At 41.6% G+C, this 19,466-nt stretch overlaps 2 protein-coding genes across 3 annotated transcripts; both read left to right on the forward strand.

The window, feature by feature from the left end:
* Positions 1–764: 764 nt before the first annotated feature.
* Positions 765–8,930, forward strand: LOC309403350 (uncharacterized protein; the record flags this gene model as incomplete). Its single annotated transcript, XM_081997453.1, has 2 exons — positions 765–803; positions 8,835–8,930. The coding sequence occupies 2 exons, from the start codon at positions 765–767 to the stop codon at positions 8,928–8,930; spliced, it is 135 nt and encodes a 44-aa protein (XP_081853579.1).
* Positions 8,931–9,244: 314 nt separating this feature from the next.
* On the forward strand, positions 9,245–15,121 carry PTP4A1 (protein tyrosine phosphatase 4A1; the record flags this gene model as incomplete). 2 transcript variants are annotated; one of them, XM_081997835.1, is made up of 5 exons in its annotated part: positions 9,245–9,386; positions 10,959–11,051; positions 11,420–11,550; positions 13,763–13,837; positions 15,004–15,121. In XM_081997835.1, exons 1-5 carry the CDS (start codon positions 9,282–9,284, stop codon positions 15,119–15,121), a joined length of 522 nt encoding a protein of 173 aa, XP_081853961.1. In that variant the 5' UTR covers positions 9,245–9,281. The 2 variants fall into 2 exon arrangements, with proteins under 2 accessions (XP_081853961.1, XP_081853962.1); XM_081997836.1 differs by having other exon boundaries at positions 11,459–11,550.
* Between the last annotated feature and the right edge of the window lie 4,345 nt (positions 15,122–19,466).

Below are 19,466 nucleotides of genomic sequence, written 5' to 3' on the forward strand. Positions count from 1 at the left end.
GAGGGCTGCAGTACGCCGCCCCGCCTCCTACTGCCCTCGCAGGGAACGGCGCTCCCGCCTCACCCCACCGCCCCGCCGCCCCTCTGGCAGCCCCCGCGCTGCCCTGGCCGCCCTCCCCTCAGCCGCCCCCCCACATCCCGGGGAGAGTCCGGCTACAGCGGGGCCGCGAGGAAGAGTCTAGAACTCGCCTCCCCGGGGGAGCAGGAGGCCGCGCCAAGGGCTTCCTGGCGAAACCAGCGGCAGCCAGCGCGGGGTGGGCCTCCCGCGCACGGGGGCCACGGCCCAGCCCCCAGAGACGATCCCCGACACCCGCCCGCGCGTCCCGCTCTGCCCCCGCCGCGCCCCTCCCCAGCCCCGCCACCACCCGCTTCATTCACTAACCGGTTCTCGCCGGCTGCCTCCGCCTCTCGGCTCCCTCCCGCCTCCGCCCGGCCCGCCGGCGCCACGCCCCCCCGACCGCCTCGCTCCCGCCCCGGACGCGCTGGTGGTGCCTCTAATTGGGCGGGCGCGACGCTCGTCGTTAACGTACGTTGAGTGAAGGGCGGGTGTGGGGGCGCCTGTGCGGGAGGCGGTGCCGAGTCTCTCTCCTGGTGCAGCCGCGTCCGCGCCGCGCCAGCCTGCAGAGCCGCCCGCTGCCGCAGCTGTATGGTCCATCCCCGCTCCGCCGCCGAACCCCCGCCGGCAGCTCCGCGGCCTCCAGCGCCTCCGCGTCCTCCTGGTTCTGCTCCTCCTGCCCCCGGCGGTGGCGCCCGCACCCCGGCTGTATGATCAGGCTACAGTCTTCAATGAGTAACCATATTCCTGTGAGTGCCGCCCGCCTGCGCCCCCCGCCCCGGCCCGCCTCCCCCCTGCCCCTCGCCCTGCCGGCTGCTCGCCTGTGCCCGGCTCCCGTGCTTCTCCTCCGCGCCTCTCCTCCTCTCCTTCCCCCGCCCCCCCCTTCTCCTCCATGTTGTCTCTTTGTTCTGTCGCCCGGGCCACGCTGGCTTCGGGCTGCTTCTCGCAGCGCTGGGCTGCGGCTCCTCTCGGGCGGGCCGCAGGGGAGCCGAGCCAGCCCGGCTGAGGCGCGGCTCGGCCTTCCGCCTGCCCCCGGCGCCCCGCTACTCCTGCTCCCGCCTACCGGCGTCCCTCTCCCCTCTTCTGCTGGGAGAGGAGGAGGGGGCGACCTCTTCGCGGCTGCCGAGCAACCCGGCCCGGGCACAAAGCCGCTTTTGAGCCTGCCTGCCGCCGGCCCCGCCCGCCCCGCCGGTGTCTGTCTGGCGGCGTCTGTCGGGCCGGGCCGGGGCACGCGGCCGCCGGGAAGGGCAGCGCCTCTGGGCCGGGGCAGGCCGGCGGTGCTGAGGCGGCAGGGGCCGGGAGCTCCCTGCCGGGGCAAGGAGGTCGGGGCCGGGCGGCGGCTCCGGGGCACAAGATGGCTCCGCGTCGGGAGCCTGATCGAAGCGTGATGCGAACCCGTGACCGCCGCAGCTGGGGCGACGGCCAGGCCCGCGGGGCGGTCTCACGGCCGGGTCCGCGTCTCCTCGCCGGCGAGAGGCAGGCCGGCAGCCCGGCGCCCCGCAGCTGACGCGGCCCCGGGGGCACCCGCCGGCCAAGGCGGTGCGGTGGGGAGCGCGGCCGGGCCGCGGTGCTGGGGCGGGCTGGCTAGCTGGCGCGGCCGGTGCTCGCCCCCCGCCGCGGCCCCACGTGCGCGGCCGCCGCCGGGTCGAGGGCGAAGGCGGCCGAGCGGCTTCTTTGTCTCGGGCGGCGAGTCGGAACTGGCTGCGAGCGAGGACGTGAATTCTTTTCAAAATGAGCTCTATGCAGCAGAGGTGGGGTGTGCAGCCGGCCTTGTTCAGGCTGGGCCTTTAGATTTTCCTCGGCGGGAGGAGTCCGCAGAGGGACATGTTGAAGTGGATGTTTCTGTACCAGCCTGCTGTTGATCCTCAGAAGCTCAATGTAGTCAAATAACTTAATTTTGACCGAATCTGCTTTTAAGACCTTGACGTTTGGCTTTTCAAGAAAGACATTACCTTCTGGAGGTGGATCACTGTTCAGCATCAGAAGTTTTCACTTTCCTCATATGCTTGCCTTCCCCCTCCTCCCCGTCATCTCGGTGTCTGTGCGGCCTAACATCTGTGGCCACAGGGCACAGCGTGTATTTAAGCACAAACGATGCAAGGTTTGCTGGTGCTAGTATGCCCTCCAAAAGTAGAGAAGCAAGAAAGACAAAGCATTATCAAAATCAAGTAACTGTCATATGGTAATAGTAGAAGCTGGATTAGTGGCAGTTATGCGCAGGTCTTGGTTGTCTGGAAGCCAGTTACACACATTGCAAACATTATGAGCTGACAAATGCACAGGCTTTATGGCACGAGGATCTTGTGATTCTGGTGTTCCTTATTGCTGCTGAAGACAACTTTCCAATATGTCTACCTGCATCTGCAGAGTCTTCCCAAAGCAGTGACTCAGAAGTATGAACCCTGTGTCTTTGTAATCTCATAAAACTGTCAAATCAAAAAACCTGAAGATGACACTTAAATGCCAGCTCTTATTCCATTGATGGAACAGCAAAGCAAAGGGCTTTGAAATTGTCTTACAGGAACAGATTCATTTCAGGGGAAAATGTGGAAGAAGGAATACAGAAATTTTACAGCCATGGGAGGAAATGTGAGAGTGAGAAAGCAGAATGAGTGACATGTAGCAGGAACCAAGGGAAAAGGATGTCATTGTTTTACTGAAACTAAATGTGTCAGTAAGGCAGTAAATAAATAGAATTTAGCCTTATCTAATAACTTCTGTCTTGTGAAACCTTCCTGTTCTGACAGAATACATGCCACGTAAGAATGCTGGATCTATCCCAGTGTGTAGGCTGACTGCAAGGGATCACCTTTTTTTCTTAAAGTTTAACCAGAACGCCCAGATCAGGGTATTACTGATTTCTAAACTAGTAGCAGATTGTCACCTTTTATTTAAAAAGTTAAAACTCACTCTCTCAGATCAATATAAGAGGTAGCTTTGTTTATAAAGTTTTTTCCAAAACTCCTCACAGTTTTCTTCCTGGATGCAACTTCTTGTTTGGTACTCTTGCCTTTATTAGACTCAGTAAGATACAGCAATAACTGTCTTTGCATGTATATGCTAAATGTCTCATGTTGTTGCTTAAAAGATAATGGAATAATTTTTGAGTAGGACAACAGGGTTTACGTAGCTTGCTATTGAAGTGACAGTGTAAAGTCATTTTGAGACTCCTTGCTTTCAGAAACTCAAAAAAGAAGATGCATTAGACAAGGGGGTAGAATGGTTTCTGTGATGTCTTATTTTCCCCAATATCTGTTGAGGCTTTTTTGCCTTTTTTTTCCGTGGTCTAAGCAGAAGAACTAGCAAGACAGTCACATGGCCTCAGTTTCGTCATCTCTGGAAGTTGCATTGACTTGTTATACAGGAAGCTTTTTGAGATAAATTTTTCTTCCCCCTACAACTGCATACTTGAACCACAGGAAACATCCTTCCTTCTCAGAACATGTCATAGCAAATTTATGATACACCTTTGGAATCTCCTGTCTGTGATGCATGAGTGTATTTTCTTAGGTCATGGGTCGCTTTCTCTGGTCCAAAATAGTCTTATCTAGTGGATGTCGTAATACAGGCGTTCATGTGCCCAGTAGATAGGAGGAGGATCTTGTCAACAATGCCTAATGAAGGTGTGCCTCCACCTTGCGTAATGGCTCTGCAGTTTGTACCCCTTACCCCGTCACTCCTCCTTGTCTGCCTTAGCAGTTGATACTTAGGCCTTGAGTAGTAGGAGAAAGTCAGGGTCCCTGACTTTGTCCCTTTGTCCTTCAGTAACTTTTTCTCATGTAGCAAGTTAGAACAATGAACTTACTTCCAGGTGTTCTCAAAATGTGAAGAAGTGTAGTTTATTTTAGCTTTCTAGTTTTGATTCTGTGGTTTCAATAGGTGAATGTGTGGCAGGTCTTTACTTCAGAGGATGTGATCCCACATAATTGATTCTGGGTGTAAATGTTTCTGGTCTATGAGCAGGTGGATTGAGCAACTGTGAGCAGTCTTGCCCATCTTTTGAAGGTAGAGTGAAGTGTTATGTAACTGTGTAAACAAACACTTTTGTTTGCATGCTTCTTGAGATGCTACGGAGTTGTGAACAAGAATCTCAACAGCATGGGATAACCTTACAACTCTCTGCTTTCTGCATATCGGTAACAAGCTAATAGATTACTTTCATAAGCAAAGTGATTGTTTCAAACCCAGAATTAATATATATGTGAATCTGCTTGTCAGTGAAGACAGATACTTTGGTTTCCTGTCCCAAAGAAGGACATGAATTAAAACTTTTCTTTTCAAGATGTCTTCCTCTTGCTTGAATAAACTATTCTCTAACTTCTCTTCGCATAAATGATAGTAGATGGTGCAATCATAATTAACATAACTTTTAGTAGGTTACTTCTTAGGTTGCCTCTTAGTAGGTGGTCCTGGCATATTAACCTTAGTTTTGTTTTTGAAGTTTATTTTGATGGATCTAACAGTCTAAATGTTGTTTGGCTTTCTGTTACTAATAGAAACTGCTGCTTCTGTTTCCAAAACCCGTCGATATTAATTTTCCTCAAGGAAGACTCATGTAAATTGAAAAGAATATGCTGGAGTACCCAGCTTCATGGTACAAACAATGAGTTGGTGTCATTCTGTTAAAGAAACTTCTGCATACCATACTATGCATTTGAGTTTCAGTTATGCAGCTTTACACTTTCATACAATATCTTGACTTTTTTGATAGTTTACCTGCCAAGTAGTTAACTGTCTGAAACAATACAGTAATTTTAAAGCTCTTAAAGGTAATTCCAAGCCTCTCAAAAGTTGCTCATGCCATTTGAGTTCCCCATAAGCCCAAGGTGGTCTTAATTACTACAACACTATTTTTATAGCTGATTTTCCATCTTCCAGTCCTTTTTGCTGAAGATGGGTGAAGTCCTGTACTCTGGCTTAGTGCCATAACACAAACAGCATGCAAATGTACTACTTTATCTTTAATTTTCATTTGGCTCCGGGGTCAGAACTAAACTAGGTTGGCAAAGCTGTCTTAGGATAATACAGCGTTTTGCTGCATTAAGGAGTTGGTCTGCATGTGGAGCTTTCTGGCTAGTAATGGTGAGAAGTGATGGCATTCACATCAAAGGAAAATGTAAGCTTTCCTCCGTTATAACGTGGCAGCAGCAGTTGCCAAGGCAAACAGTGAGACTCAGATACATGCTTGGTTAGGTCCTTAGTTGTGTGAATTAGTAAGGTGCTGATATGTCTAATTGCTAACTGTTAAGTCAGTATTAATGAAATGAATTCATTTGTAGGGGTTAATTACACATAGAACTCAAACTTAACATTGCATAATGTACTTGCTTCAACTTTGTGTAAGAGTTTGACCTGTGCACCCAGCTGCTAGATGTGATTAGCAATCTGTATTAAAAAAGTAGGGTTTATTACTTAACTAATGCTTTCCTGCCTGTCCTCCTTCTTACCCCCATGATGAGTTTGTCTGGTATCTTACTGAGTACTCATAGGTGCATATTAAGGGCAGCCTGCCTACCAGGATGGATGAATCCTGATTACCGTTGAACGTGATGATCTTAAAGGTCTTTTCCAACCTAAATGATTCTATGATTCTACTTCTTACTTCCTACCTGCCCTGGTATGGGGTCATGTTAATGGTTTCCAATTACTCTACATTCTTTTCCCCCCAGATTGAAAGGTCTTTTCTTTACCCTAGTGACCCCATTCTATCCCCTTGAGCAACTCGAGCTCACTTGCATGCTCTTCTATTTCTGTTTTGACAGCCTCTGCTCCCCCATCCTCTACCAGGGAGAAGGACTGGCTATGATTCCTCTTAACAGTCTTAAGAAGAGATAAACATGGGATCTGCCAGTGCATGTGAAAAGTGACACAAGACTTTGTGCAGCTGTTATCTGCGTAAAGCTGTCCTGTCCTTTTTGCTGTTCTGCTTCTTAAACTAATTGAAAGTGACTTTATATAAGCTATCTTCAGTTCTGTTTTTTATTTGCTTTTTTAGGTGTTCCCTAGGTCTGGTCCTAGGAGACTTTTTAACGCACACCTACCTTCTTCTGTAAGTAACTGGTGAACTTACTCACAGAATCACTAAGTCTGGAAAAGACCTTTATGATCATCAAGTCCAACCATTAACCCAACACTACCGTGCCCACTAAACCAGGTCTTGAAGTGCCACGTCTACACGTTTTCTGAATACTCCCAGTGATGGCGCCTCCACCACCTCCCTGGGCAGCCTGTTCCAATGTTTGACCACTCAGTAAAGAAATTTTTCCGAATATCTAGTCTAAACCTCCCCTGGCGCAACTTGAGGCCATTTCCTCTTGCTCTATCGCTACGGTCTTTGCAGAAATGGTGATGGTAGTATCTCTGAAGTGGCAGCAAAGTGCATGTGGAATTGTCCTATTAGTTTCTTTCTGCTAACTTCTTTCTTATATTGGTTAGCTGTTTATGTGGTTTTGGGTGGGGTTTTTTTGCAAGCCGTGCCTGTAATTAAGGTGCATTCTTAAAACTTCTTACTGAGAAGCTGTCTGAAAACATAAAAAGGATGCCTGGAGGCCTTTGGTCTGCTTTTTCAGGGTCCTTTGTAACATAGTGCGATCCAGTTCTACCCATCTGCTACAGTCCAAACTCTCTTCTCTGTTACTACTACTCCATTACGGAACTGCCTCTTCTCTGTACTTACGAATGGAGCAAAGCCATGTCTACGTGTCCTGGTTTCGGCTGGGACATTACAACATAAAACATTGTTGCAATTCTTTAAATTGTAGTTAACTTTAATTCATGTTTATAAATTATTAACTTTAATGATTTCTAAGATAGCTCTTAGAAAATTCAACAATTGTTAGACTATTGATCTGTTGTGACTTCTGTTTAATACAAATAGTTGTTAGACTTACTGTAGTCTTATGGTATATATGGTTTAGTGCCTGCAGTGAAGTCTTGGTCTGTCTCCAAGTCCTAGGTGGCAGTTAGCAACCAACTTCCTTGCATGTAGCTTTTTCTTCCTGCCCTTTGGTGAAGTGTATTAAGACAGTGGCTATTATCAGGACTTACTGTACAGCCTTCTTTAGCACCTGATCTTTTGAATTTGTTTTGTCATGGTTGGGAAGCTTTTCAGCACAAGCTGGTTCTTTCATGGTCCTTGGAATGGAAAAGTTTGAGTCTAGAGCACTGAAATACTCTTTTCTCCTTATTTTCTCATGTACGCTTGGCCTGATTATGTATGTGGATGGATGCATAGTGATGGTTTGTGATTTTAAAAAGTCTGAATATTGCTACAATGAAGTTACATCTTCTGTTTGCTAAAAACTAGATTTACGAAGGCAAAGACCTGATATTACTGTGTCCAGGATGGGGAGTGGGTGGGGTGTGGGTGCGGTGGGGTGGTTGGGAGGGGAGATCACATTTTTAAGAAAATGAGTCCATGTTAGCAATTTTGTAACACTGCATGCTCAGCTAATCTATTTCAAAATTGTCTTGGGCAATATTTTATTTGGGCATAGAAATACATTAATTCGTTCCAATGTTTGGAGTTGACTGGTCAACATAAGTAATTTTTTTCTACTAAATGGTTGTAGGATCAGTGACGTTTCTCTCTAGTACCTAAGTGTATTTAGTTGGCATTTGGTTCAGCTTGTATCTTATCTTTTGGGAAACAGAACTTCTTTTTTCTTCCCTTTCATTCCCTAGGCAGGAAGGACTTTCTGAGTATGGTCAGCAGCACGGATGATGCTGTGGCTGGGCGCAAAACTAATCCTCTGTAAGGTTCCACGGTGCATAAAAGCATATGTTCGTGGTTCATTTGCAACATCTACAAATGAATACTACAACTCCAAGAGTTCATTAGCTATGTACTTCCTGGTTGTGCACCTTGCAGTAATTTTATATGTAAATTTAACCATAGCAAAATAGCACATCACTGGGCAGGAATGATGTGTTCAATAAACTTGCCTGTGTATGTTTTTAGCTGGAGTATTACCACTATCTTGGTATGTTAATAAAGTCATGGTGTAGAATGGGAGATGAAGGTTGCCATGTGTCTTCAACATTTAGTATGTGAAATGTTCCTTAGGTACAAAGCTGCCTTGAAAGACTCAAAACACGTTCAAAAGCTCACACTGTTTTGTTAGACCACAAAGACTTTGCATTTGCTTTCAAGGCCTCCTATTTGAGACAGATTTAGATGCCTTTTTTTTTTTAACTGGCTGTTCTGTATGTGGATGAATGGTGCTACTTGCAAAGTAAGTCTTCAGCTTTTAAGACAAGTGATTCCGCATTTATGTAGAGAATGGTAATTTTGTTTAAGCACTAGAAATTGTCTGATGCCCTGCTTGAATAATCAAGGAATCTCACCCTTGCCTTCATGGGGCTACTGAAGGTCAGGGTGAGTTTAGTAGATGTTGTCTGTCAACTCTGAATGGAAAATACAGTTGTATAGGTAACCTGGAAAGGCTATGCTTTATATAAAACGCAGGGATTCTTCAAGCTTAGTCTCTTGTTGCTGTGTGTTGGCACATTTGAATTGGTATTTCAATACATTTCAGGTTTTGGTGTTGAAACACCACCATATGGAAACTTTCTATTAAGTAAATGTATTTACTTTTGAGTAATCCTTGCTAAGAAAGGTAACAGGTCTTATGCAAACCTAATTCTTGGATTAAAAAATAAACCTTGTGAAACTACTTAGTTGTTCTGGCTTTATTTGTTTTCATTTTGTAATGCTTGGTGTCTTCAAAATAACCTTGTTTCACCTGTGCTCATTATGCTTTTTTCCCCTTTATTTACAGCAGTTCTGTGGTGTTCTTGGTCACACATTTATGGAGTTTCTGAAGGGCAGTGGAGACTACTGCCAGGCACAGCACGACCTCTATGCAGACAAGTGAACTGTAGAAATTCATTACTACTCCACCAAGAAGCCCCCCTAAGAGTGGTTGACCAGGATAAGAAGTATTGAATTGAAATTGGCAGAGCATTTAACAACAGAATTCAGACCTGGATGGGGTAAACCTCAGTGCACTGCCTTTCTTTTGCCTCAGTATTACTGGATTGAAGAATTGCTGCTTCTTGTTAGGAGGTTCATTTCATTTCCCATTGCTCCCAACTTCATACTTCCAAGCACTGAGAATTTCACGTGGAGTACAGTGAAGTAGACTTCAGTTTCTCTACATCACTTCTGTATTAGAATTTTTTTTTTAATCCTTTCATAATCTTGTTGCATGTTTAACTAAATCAATATGGCCCGAATGAACCGCCCAGCTCCTGTGGAAATCACCTACAAGAACATGAGATTCCTAATCACACACAATCCAACCAATGCAACCTTAAACAAATTTATAGAGGTAAGGCCAGGACAATTCTTATTGTTGTCTTTTTTTTAATGCCTGAACAATTGTTAATTGTATTAACAATTTCCTTCTTTACTAGTTGATAACAGCTGTGGAAGTCATATAAAGAAGTACTGAGACTGTATGTTGACCTTTTTCAAATACTGATACAAATCTATTCAGATATAGTTTGGCCTTCACAGAAACATAGTTCTTTGCTTCACTTTCAGAAGTAACTATACTGTGTAGTACATTGTACATTTAATACATTGTTTAGATCTGAAAATGGGAATTATCTGGCAAAGTTACCTGGAGAACAAAAAAAAGGTCTGCTAGTGGTAGGAACTCAAATTTAAATTCATCTAAAGCAGTGTAACATTTCCCCGCACGTATTGCGTAGTGACTAAAAAGAGAATAATTCAGTATACATTGTGGATCAGAACCTTAGGAACAAATAACAGGATTGCCATATGCTTTCACTGCATATCTCCCTTCAATATTAGCAGTTCATGGTTGCAGTGTAGCTTCAGAGAATCCTCTGAGTGTCATAGTGTCTACGTGAGTGAAATTTGTGGCAGTGGGCTTGCTTTGCATCAGGAGCTGCTGAAGCTATTTTTAAGTGTTTTCAGGTGCATGCTGAAATTGTTTACAGGCTAAAGCCATGTGGCTTGGCATATATTGCCAGTATCTGAATTCATCACCTAAACTTTGCATCTATCGTGTTGGAGGTATAAAGTGCACAGTTAAAAGTGTGTTTGTATGTATGTTAACTATAGGTTCCTCCAAAGTTGCCTCCTGGTAAGGTCTGAGTTTGTAATGCAGTCCCTCATTAGCAAGATTTTAGGTGTATTATACCTCTATTTTGCATTCAGTGTGGGATAATTTGCAGGAAAACACTATGTGATAACATTTGCTTGCCTTTTTACTCTCACATACTCTAAGATAAAGTATGCTTAGGCTGTGCTTCAGTCATTACTGTGACGGTTACAGTGTGAATGATGGGTTGTTGCAGGGAGAATGAAAAGTAATTGCCACTTTTTTTTTTAATGGAGGATAATAGCAAAGTGGAAAGTTAAATTTTGTTATCCTCTAGTTATGGTAACTCAAGAACTGGAATAATTTATTGTCCTGTGCTCATAGTTCTTAACAGTAAGAGGTCTTACAAACCTGTTATTTTTAGTAGAGGGAGAGAAGGGGAGCATCTAAACCTCACTCAGAATGCTTTTAGTGAAGTATGTAGCTTTGCAAACCAGGAAACTTCCTTTAAAAGGAATGATCTTTCGGAGATGGACTACTTATTTCATCAATGTTTATCTGGACTTGATTTTAAACGGAAAAAAGTCTGATCCAACATAACAAAACTTAATCCTCAGATATGTTTGCAGAAGAGCTTAAAGATATCTGGAATTAGCACACAAGTTTTCAGTTGCTTCAGCTTTGTGTTCTTCACAGGGTAGCAAGCATTTATATGAGTTTACTTACTGAAAATTTTTGAATAAGTTAATAGGCTAACCTACTGCAAAAATTAAATGGTAAGTGAAGTCAGTTTACTGTTAAAGCAGCTTTTTCCCCCCCCCCACTCCCCAGGAACTTAAGAAATATGGTGTTACCACAGTGGTAAGAGTGTGCGAAGCTACTTATGACACTGCTCCGGTGGAAAAAGAAGGCATTCAGGTTTTGGTAAGTAGTGCAAAAGTAGAGTTTAAAACCAGCCTCCCCCTGCCCCCCTCCCCCCAAGAATTTCCTTTTATCCCACATTACTAATTCTATAAGTGTATTCCAGCAGCTGATGGAGGCAAAAGCTGTACAGACGTCCTCTCTTCCATCAGGGAAAAAAAAACAGTTTTGACCAAAATTTGCTCAATGAAAATAGATTGAAAAGGAATATATTCCTAATATTGTTGTGGTTATACTTTAGAAAACTGTAAGCTTGAGTGGTTCCCTTAGTCAGCTCTTTTGTCCATTTGTGTCCCTTCTTTTTTGTATGCACGCAGCATACAAGTGTAAAGAGTTCTCTCTGTTTTTATGTATGTCATGCTATATTCTAGGATTGGCCCTTTGATGACGGTGCTCCACCATCCAACCAGATTGTTGATGATTGGCTAAACCTCCTTAAAGTTAAATTTCGTGAAGAACCTGGTTGTTGTATTGCTGTACACTGTGTTGCTGGTCTTGGAAGGTGGGTAAAGTTTTAAAGATCTGTTGAATTGCTATCCCTGGTCAGACTTCCTAAGATTTAGTACAAAAGTTTATCTGAGGCCCATGTAAAATAGTCATATATCCAGTATTAGAGTGACCTCACAGTTAAAAGTAGTTCAGATGACAGGAAACTGTTGTATGTATATATTAGATTTAAATGCCTTTTAGTCAACAGGTTATGCTGTTATCACAGCTCACACATGAACTAGTGAGTGAAGTAAACAAATATATTCTTGTACCAAGAATATTGATGAGTGTCATTGGTATATATTTGTCTTGCTAAGTCTTCCTTTTTTTTTCTAATGGGTTTGGTTTTTCAGTGACTCTCCTCTAAGCTTCCTTTTCATCCCTACTTCAGCAGTATTGCCAGTCTCCTTGTACCAGGGTATTGTAACCATTAGCCACAAACAAGTGGAGCGTTCTGGCGCATAAAGATCAATTTTCATCCCCGTTGGGGAGTGAAAGGTGTTCTCCGAAGTCCCAAAGCTGTTTCTGTTTTATTTTTAACACTGACCCTCAAAATTTTTATGGATAATGCTAAATATTCTCATGTTTGCCCTGTTCCCTCTGTCTGCTTCCACTATCTTAAACAAAATTCCAACAGTTGTGAGAATATAATGGTTTTGCTGCTATTGTTCTAGACTACCTGGGAACTAGATCTGTTCAAAAAGCAGTTGCCACATCCTAGCCATGGGTTTCAGCGTTTCCAATACAAAATTGAGGTTTCTGGTCTTGCTGTCTATAAGCTTGGGTTATACACTCTTTATGTATTATGGCTTCACATGTAACAGTTGACTGTAGTAGTGAATACGACCAAAACAAGCCCTTCTCAGTTGCTTACAATGATACGTTTTTTTCCTCAAAATCAGGCAGTTAGCTAGTTGAAAAGAAGATCCTAGCTTTTTATCATGTAAGAATTTTTAAATCCCTAAACATGTGCATCTAGTAGCAATCTGAAGTGGTATCACAAGTCTGTTGCTAGTGTGTGGCATGGGCTTTTGTCTTGATATTTTTTTTCCTTTTGAGTCCTAAATTGCTAACATACTTGAGATTAATTTTTGTCAAGCTTTCTTAACTGAAAACTGTATTCTGTCAGATAGAGAGTAACTGGCCAGCAAGGAAATCCTTGGGGGTGGGCAGCATCCTGTGGATTGCATCTGTTCACAGAATCACAGAATCACTAGGTTGGAAAGGACCTTCAAGATCATCAAGTCCAACCATTAATCCAGCGCCACCATGTTCCCTAAACCATGTCCTGAAGCACCACATCCACACGTTTTTTGAACACTTCCAGAGATGGCGACTCCACCACCTCCCTGGGCAGCCTGTTCCAATGCCTGACCACCCTCTCAGTGAAGAAATTTTTCCTAATATCCAATCTAAACCTCCCCTGGCGCAACTTGAGGCCATTTCCTCTTGTCCTATCACTAGTTACTTGGGAGAAGAGACCAACACCCTCATCGCCACAACCCCCTTTCAGGTAGTTGTAGAGAGCGATAAGGTCTCCCCTCAGCCTCCTCTTCTCCACACTGAACAACCCAGTTCCCTCAGCCGCTCCTCATAAGACTTGTGCTCCAGACCCCTCACCAGCTTCGTTGCCCTTCTCTGGACACGCTCCAGCACCTCAACATCCTTCTTGTAGTGAGGGGCCCAAAACTGAACACAGTATTCAAGGTGCGGCCTCACCAGTGCCAAGTACAGGGGCACAATCACTTCCCTACTCCTGCTGGCCACAGGTTCCTAAAACTTGTGACACTAGTTCTTGGATTTGTCTATTCTTACTGGACCTGACCCCAATTCTGATTTCTGCTTTGGGCTCCTGACTGCTTCTAAGGATGCTTGTTTGTGGGAATAGAAACCCTTATGCAACTCTTCCCCAGAATCAATTTGCTTTGAAACAAATGGGTGAAGATTACTTGCATTTTTATTCCTTCTTCCCTCCCCTATACCTGAAGTCAGATGAACAAAGCTAAGGTTGACCAGAGTTAATTCAAACCCCTTTCTTAATGAGGATGGGTAGCTTGAAAACAGATGGCATAATGGCTCAGTTAATGTAGAAATGTCTTCTGCCTGTCTTGTTTTTCCCCAGGGGAGAAACATCAGATAGACACAGAAGGACAGAAAAGACAAACTTTTTTCTAAATATGCACTGGCAAATGCTAAACTGAATATATTTTGGTTTTTTTTACCAGAGCTCCAGTCTTAGTTGCTCTTGCACTGATAGAATGTGGAATGAAGTATGAAGATGCAGTGCAATTTATAAGACAGTAAGTATGAAGCTAGAATCTAGCTGTTTCCAAGATGTAACATGTTGATACATCCTTGGGCACTAAAGAAAATTCTCAGTGCTGTCCTTGTCTTTTAATCTTGTTTTGTAAGATATTTAGTACCTCTCAACTTTTTAACACACATACTGCACAGAGTCAGTGTTGTAGGACTTGGCCTGTGAGATAGGTATTTTCTGGTTTTTGTGGAAACCAGAATCAGTAAGTAATTATTTGAGCAAGTTTAAAAAAAAAAAATTCCAAAGCCCCTGACTTTCAGTTAGATCAGCAGGGTTGTCTTTATTTGTACATAGGAGAGGCAGAATACCTTTGAAATGTAGGTTCTGTCTACTAGCTAAAGCTAACACTCATTCACGTTTGTGGATCTTTTCTTTATTAGATCAAAGTGTACTGAACAGTTTTTCCTAGTCTTTTCTGGTAGTCTACCAAAAAAAAAATATAAGAAAATATTTTTCTAATAAATTTAAGTTGGATGAGAACAATTTTATTCAGTCTCAGTGCCTTAACTTTGCAGGTTTTGACTATATGTAAAAGAAGCTGCAGCTCACATAAACAATACAAAATACTTCTTGCATAATTGCTAAGCTTTTAAATAATTAAATTCAGCTTGTACATCTTAACATGCTGGTGTATATAAATTGAGGAATCAGAAGCCTGGTACATATTCCAAACACTCAACAAAAATATACCCCTCTTTCACACACTTCTGGTTTTGAGAAAGCCAAGAAAGCTCAATTTCTGTTCAACTTATTATGGGGAGTTGTGATGTTTATGTACTTTCTGAATATTGTAGTATTCTTCATAATTACTTTTAGAAACTGAATAACTTGAGCTTTCTAAAGAAGACTCTCATAACTCCTCTATAGCTTCCTTTGGAAGTTTCTTCTAAAGAGCTTAATGTAAGATCTTTGGCTTGTGTATATAGAAGGCTAAAGTACTGTCTAAAATGCTATGTACTCCTTTGAGCGTGTGGTCCAATGAGGTATTTGTAAAAGGAAGCTACCACCCTCTTTCCTGGCTCTTAACTTTTAATTACCCTTATTTTGGTTGCAGTCTTGACTTAATGGTGTTTTTTTAAGTGATCTAAAAATATTTTTCTCTGATTGGTAGATTAATGTTCTCTTTAAAATATTTTTTCCTTCATCTAGGAAGCGGCGTGGAGCTTTTAACAGCAAGCAACTTCTGTACTTGGAGAAATACCGCCCCAAGATGCGTCTGCGTTTTAAAGACTCCAATGGTCACCGAAATAATTGTTGTATTCAGTAAAGCTCAACAGCCTATAGTACTTCTTTGGGATTAAAGGGTGGAAACTAGAATTAAGCAGACTGCATGCCAAAGACATGAGTCTGATAATTTTCAGTAGTAAAGGAAGCTTCCTTAGGAGTATTTAATAGGCTAAAGGCTTAGTAGAAATGCAACTTGTATGTTTAGATAAATACCCATCTGTTTGGAGACCCAGTAAATGTTTTTGATGTACCCTGTTTCTTGAGCTGTCTCCTTGTTCATTAATTACTAGTTCAAATATCCTTTAATCATGCTATTGAGTCTTACCCATCTAGTTTCAACTACTAAAAATTGGGGTACTAAAATAAATCAATCTGTATAGAGATTAGGTGCCAAAATACCCAGCATATCAGCTATATGTTTTTCCTTACAAATGAGCATAGTTCTAATGATGTGAGAACTACCAGCTTATCTGGACCTTACTGTCTTTTTTTCTACAGTCATTTCAATATTGAAGAATATGGCCTCTAAGGTAGTCTTGCCTGCTCACTGTATGTTTTGTCTCCCACAATCGCACTAGAAATATCAGGATTTGCACAGTCTGTCTTTTTAATACTATGAATTACAGCAACTTTTTACCCCGATGTGTGTACTTTTTCTGTTATCCAAACCTCTCCATTTTACAAGTCACTACTTTCTGGTTACTTACTCATGTAGAAAATCTTTTAAATTGTACAGAAGCACACAAGTCTTTAATGTCTCCAGACAAAAAGCCTTACAGTAAAATTAATGTTGGCACTTCATGTGCAACTTAACAGAGGGCCTGAAAGGTTGGGAGGGGCTATTTAATATTTCTAGTAAAATGTTGCCTTTGTCTTGTGCAGGAAGTATAGAATATGCCCTTTACTTTAGTAAATATTTTTTTAAAACATAGAACTGCTTTGTTATTGTAGCTAAAAATTCTTAATCAGAAAATTTCTGAAAAATCTTGTTTCTTTTACTGTACCTATTGGAAGTTGTTTACCAACTATTGCTTTGTTGAAAGTGTGATTTTTTTTTTTTTTTTTTGTCTTTCCTCCTTGAGTTTCTGCTATGACTTGGGCAGACCTCTGTAATATTTTGTATGCCTTTCAAGCTGCGTAACTTAATATTTGGATACTTGATAATTTGTTTTATTATGTAATTGATAAAATGGTGATGTGTATTAATGTTAGTTCAACCATATATTTATACTGTCTTGGGAATGTGTGGTTATAGTTCTGTGGGAGAAATAATTTTGCCAGTGTTCACCAGCTTGTAAAATCTAGTGCGAGAGCTTAAACATCTAAATAAATACTGAAATGCACTTACAAAGTCTGCTGAAACGCTCATGACTTGTTTTTGTGTACTTTGTCAGCACTCTTGAGGTGCCTAAATTCATAATCTATCCAGGCATTTGTGTTTGGGGTTTTTTTTAATCTGAATGTCCCCTTTGCTGTAATGTTTGCTCTTTGTTTTACTCATAAATAAATGTGGACAAAAATTAATAGTAGAAAGTACGGTATTTCTTTATGTAGCTTACTTGTGACTTCCCTTGCCCAGTACTAAAATAGTCACTTCGTGATGAGACCTGGAAGATGCTGTTAGTAGCCAGCTGAGGTGGTGTTCTTACTGGTCTTCAAAAGCTCAGGCTCATGTCTGCTTAAAATTAAGCTATGGTTAAATGTATCTTGCCTTTCTAAACGATGAGGTGGAATGCTATGTACAGCATAAGCTTCAGTGACACTTCTGAAAGATTTCTTTTGGAAAGGTGTAGTCTCATTATAAAGAGTACTTTGAAATTCTATATGATTTTAAAATGCCTGAAACTGAATATATAACTTAGCTTAGTCTGTAAAAGTAGTAAAATAAACTCTTATCTAGTTCAGTTTTCCTTTGGAAGTTAAACTTGGCTTAAAGGGTATTTTGATTAAAGGAATACAGCTTCATTTGGCTGAGGAAATAGGGCCTTTTCTTTTGGAATGACATCCGAAGTCATCGATTGTTTGTTGTCAAGATGGACTAAACTTGGAGCAATTGCAAAGACAAAACCTACATGAATTCTGTAACTTGTCAGTTCGGTGGGCTGATGTAAATCTACTGGCTTAACACAGTTAATATCCAAATTGTGTTAAAAATATTAATTTGGTCACTTGTGGCAGTAGGAGGAATCTAAAAATGCCTATGAATTTTTTACTTATTTAAAATTACTACTGTAAGTTCTGTACATGCCTCAGGTTTTGCTGTGTCTCCATAGGATTTACACAGGTAAGGAGGGCTATGTTTAGGTTAAGACCTCTAACACATTAGTGATGGGAGCTTGGTCCTTTGAACTGTTTAAAATGGAGACTGGGCTTGACTTAGTCGGTTTTAGTAAACTGAGATTTCTAAAGGGGAAAAACTTTCCCATAATGAGTGTGTGTCTGTTTAAAGCAAAGATCAAGTCAACTGTTGCCACATTTAGATAAGAATCCCTAAGGAACAGAAAATGTCTCTTCCGCCTTTGTCTAACAACTGGTAGGTTCTAGGGACTAAAATGTTGACCATACTCAAAACGTGAAAATAAGCTAGCAGATGGAAGTACATAAAGCAAGTTAAAGTTCTATTTAATTTATATGAATTTACAAACAAAAGGCAAGAAAAGCTTAAATGGAATTACTTTATCTTCTCTTAAGGCTGAAGCCTCACATGGAAGACAGGCTGTAATGTTATATCTAATTTTAGATGCTTAGAATGACTATAACTTTTGTCATCTACTAGACTGTTTTGTGCTGTGGACCTAATGGCTTGGGTAAGTATGTATTGTAAATAGTAATAGTATTTATAAGATTCCTTAGCATGTAGCAGAAGTTAATATTTATGGGAAATGGGGGGGGACAGGGGGGACCGTGATCTTGCAATTATTGCAGCGGAAAACTGATGGGTTCTCTATATTATGTTGTGTAGTCCCTAAGTAAAGCTGAGGAAAGATAGTCAAAAAAATACACTGTTACTGGATATCCAAAATAAAGTAAAATGTGATTCTCTTGCATCTGATTCTCAGAAGCGATAAGCAGTCGATTTCAATTAAAGTCAGTAAAAACTGTATTTAAATATAGTACTACATAGTTTCATATATATATTTCTGAACAGTCCTGGGAGCATTTCGGACTGACTGCTGAAAACTAGTTAACACTTCTGATTGATTGTTCATGTCACTGGTTTTCAATTCTCCATGCATAGCAATCCATTCATTCCAGTCCTTGCATAAGGAGGGCAGCTGTGGAGATAAGTAGTAAGTTCTGATGTAATCAGACCCATCTGTATTGTTGCAGAAGAAACAGTAGGAAAATGTGTAATTCTGTGTTGAGTACAAATTCTAGGTTAAACTTACGATCTTCTTTGGCCATAAGAAAAGTAAGGATGAAAAATACATGAACGAACAGTGCTTTACTACAAGTGAGATGGGGGAAAAAATCTTGTGTAATCAAGTATTTGTATTTGAGAGGGCCAGACTAAGGTTTCATAGTTTCTACCTCATAGACCTTACCTGTATCATTTTCAACCTTCTGAGTGCTTCACTGTGCAGCATTAATAACGGTTTTTTCAATGTTTTTTTAAATATGTGCAACAATTTAAATAGTTACTGAGAGGTATTCAAACAATATTTTAGATTTGTTGGGATTTTGCTGTAACATGAAACAAGTATTGTCTGTAATTATTGGGGAAGTTGTCAAACCGGAGATCATAGTAATCTATTTGGAACAATGTTATCTTTTTTGTATGTATTTGTGTAATACCTACTGAGGTTATCACCACTGTAATAAAAAGAAGTTATTTTGTGAGTTGAATTGAAATCTTAAAATCAGGCTGAAATTTAGTGATTTTTTTTTTAGTAGCTGGGGGAGGACTCATCTAAAAAAATACAGACTTCTACATGTGAGTAGAGGCTTCCCTTATACTCAGCGAAAAGGATTTTGCACCTCTTGTGCAACAAATCATATGCTAAAGGAGATAACCTAAAATAGGTTAGATGAAGAGCTCTAAAGGTGAGAGTACAGTCTGTAAAAGGAGCAGGGGACAGCAAATTCAGTTTGCAATGTTGGTATCTACAGGTAGATTAAATAAATCTCACTAACTTGTCTAAGTGCAATAATTCAAAGTATCAGGTAATGTATTGGTATTTCTCTCAACATACCCTCTTAATGTTTAATAAGTATTAACAATTATAACCTGATTTTATTTTTATTGATGTGTATTTATGCTACAGGTAACCACAGCAAACCTTATTAGGCATTATTTTCCTCTTGATGATTGCCTGCATGAGTGCTGGTTATTTTGATAGATACTCGGCACTGGTGAGGCCGCAGCTTGAACACTGTGTTCAGTT

The sequence above is a fragment of the Phaethon aethereus genome, assembly GCF_964289735.1.
Source record: "Phaethon aethereus genome assembly, chromosome: 3".
NCBI classification, from domain to species: Eukaryota; Metazoa; Chordata; class Aves; order Phaethontiformes; family Phaethontidae; genus Phaethon; species Phaethon aethereus.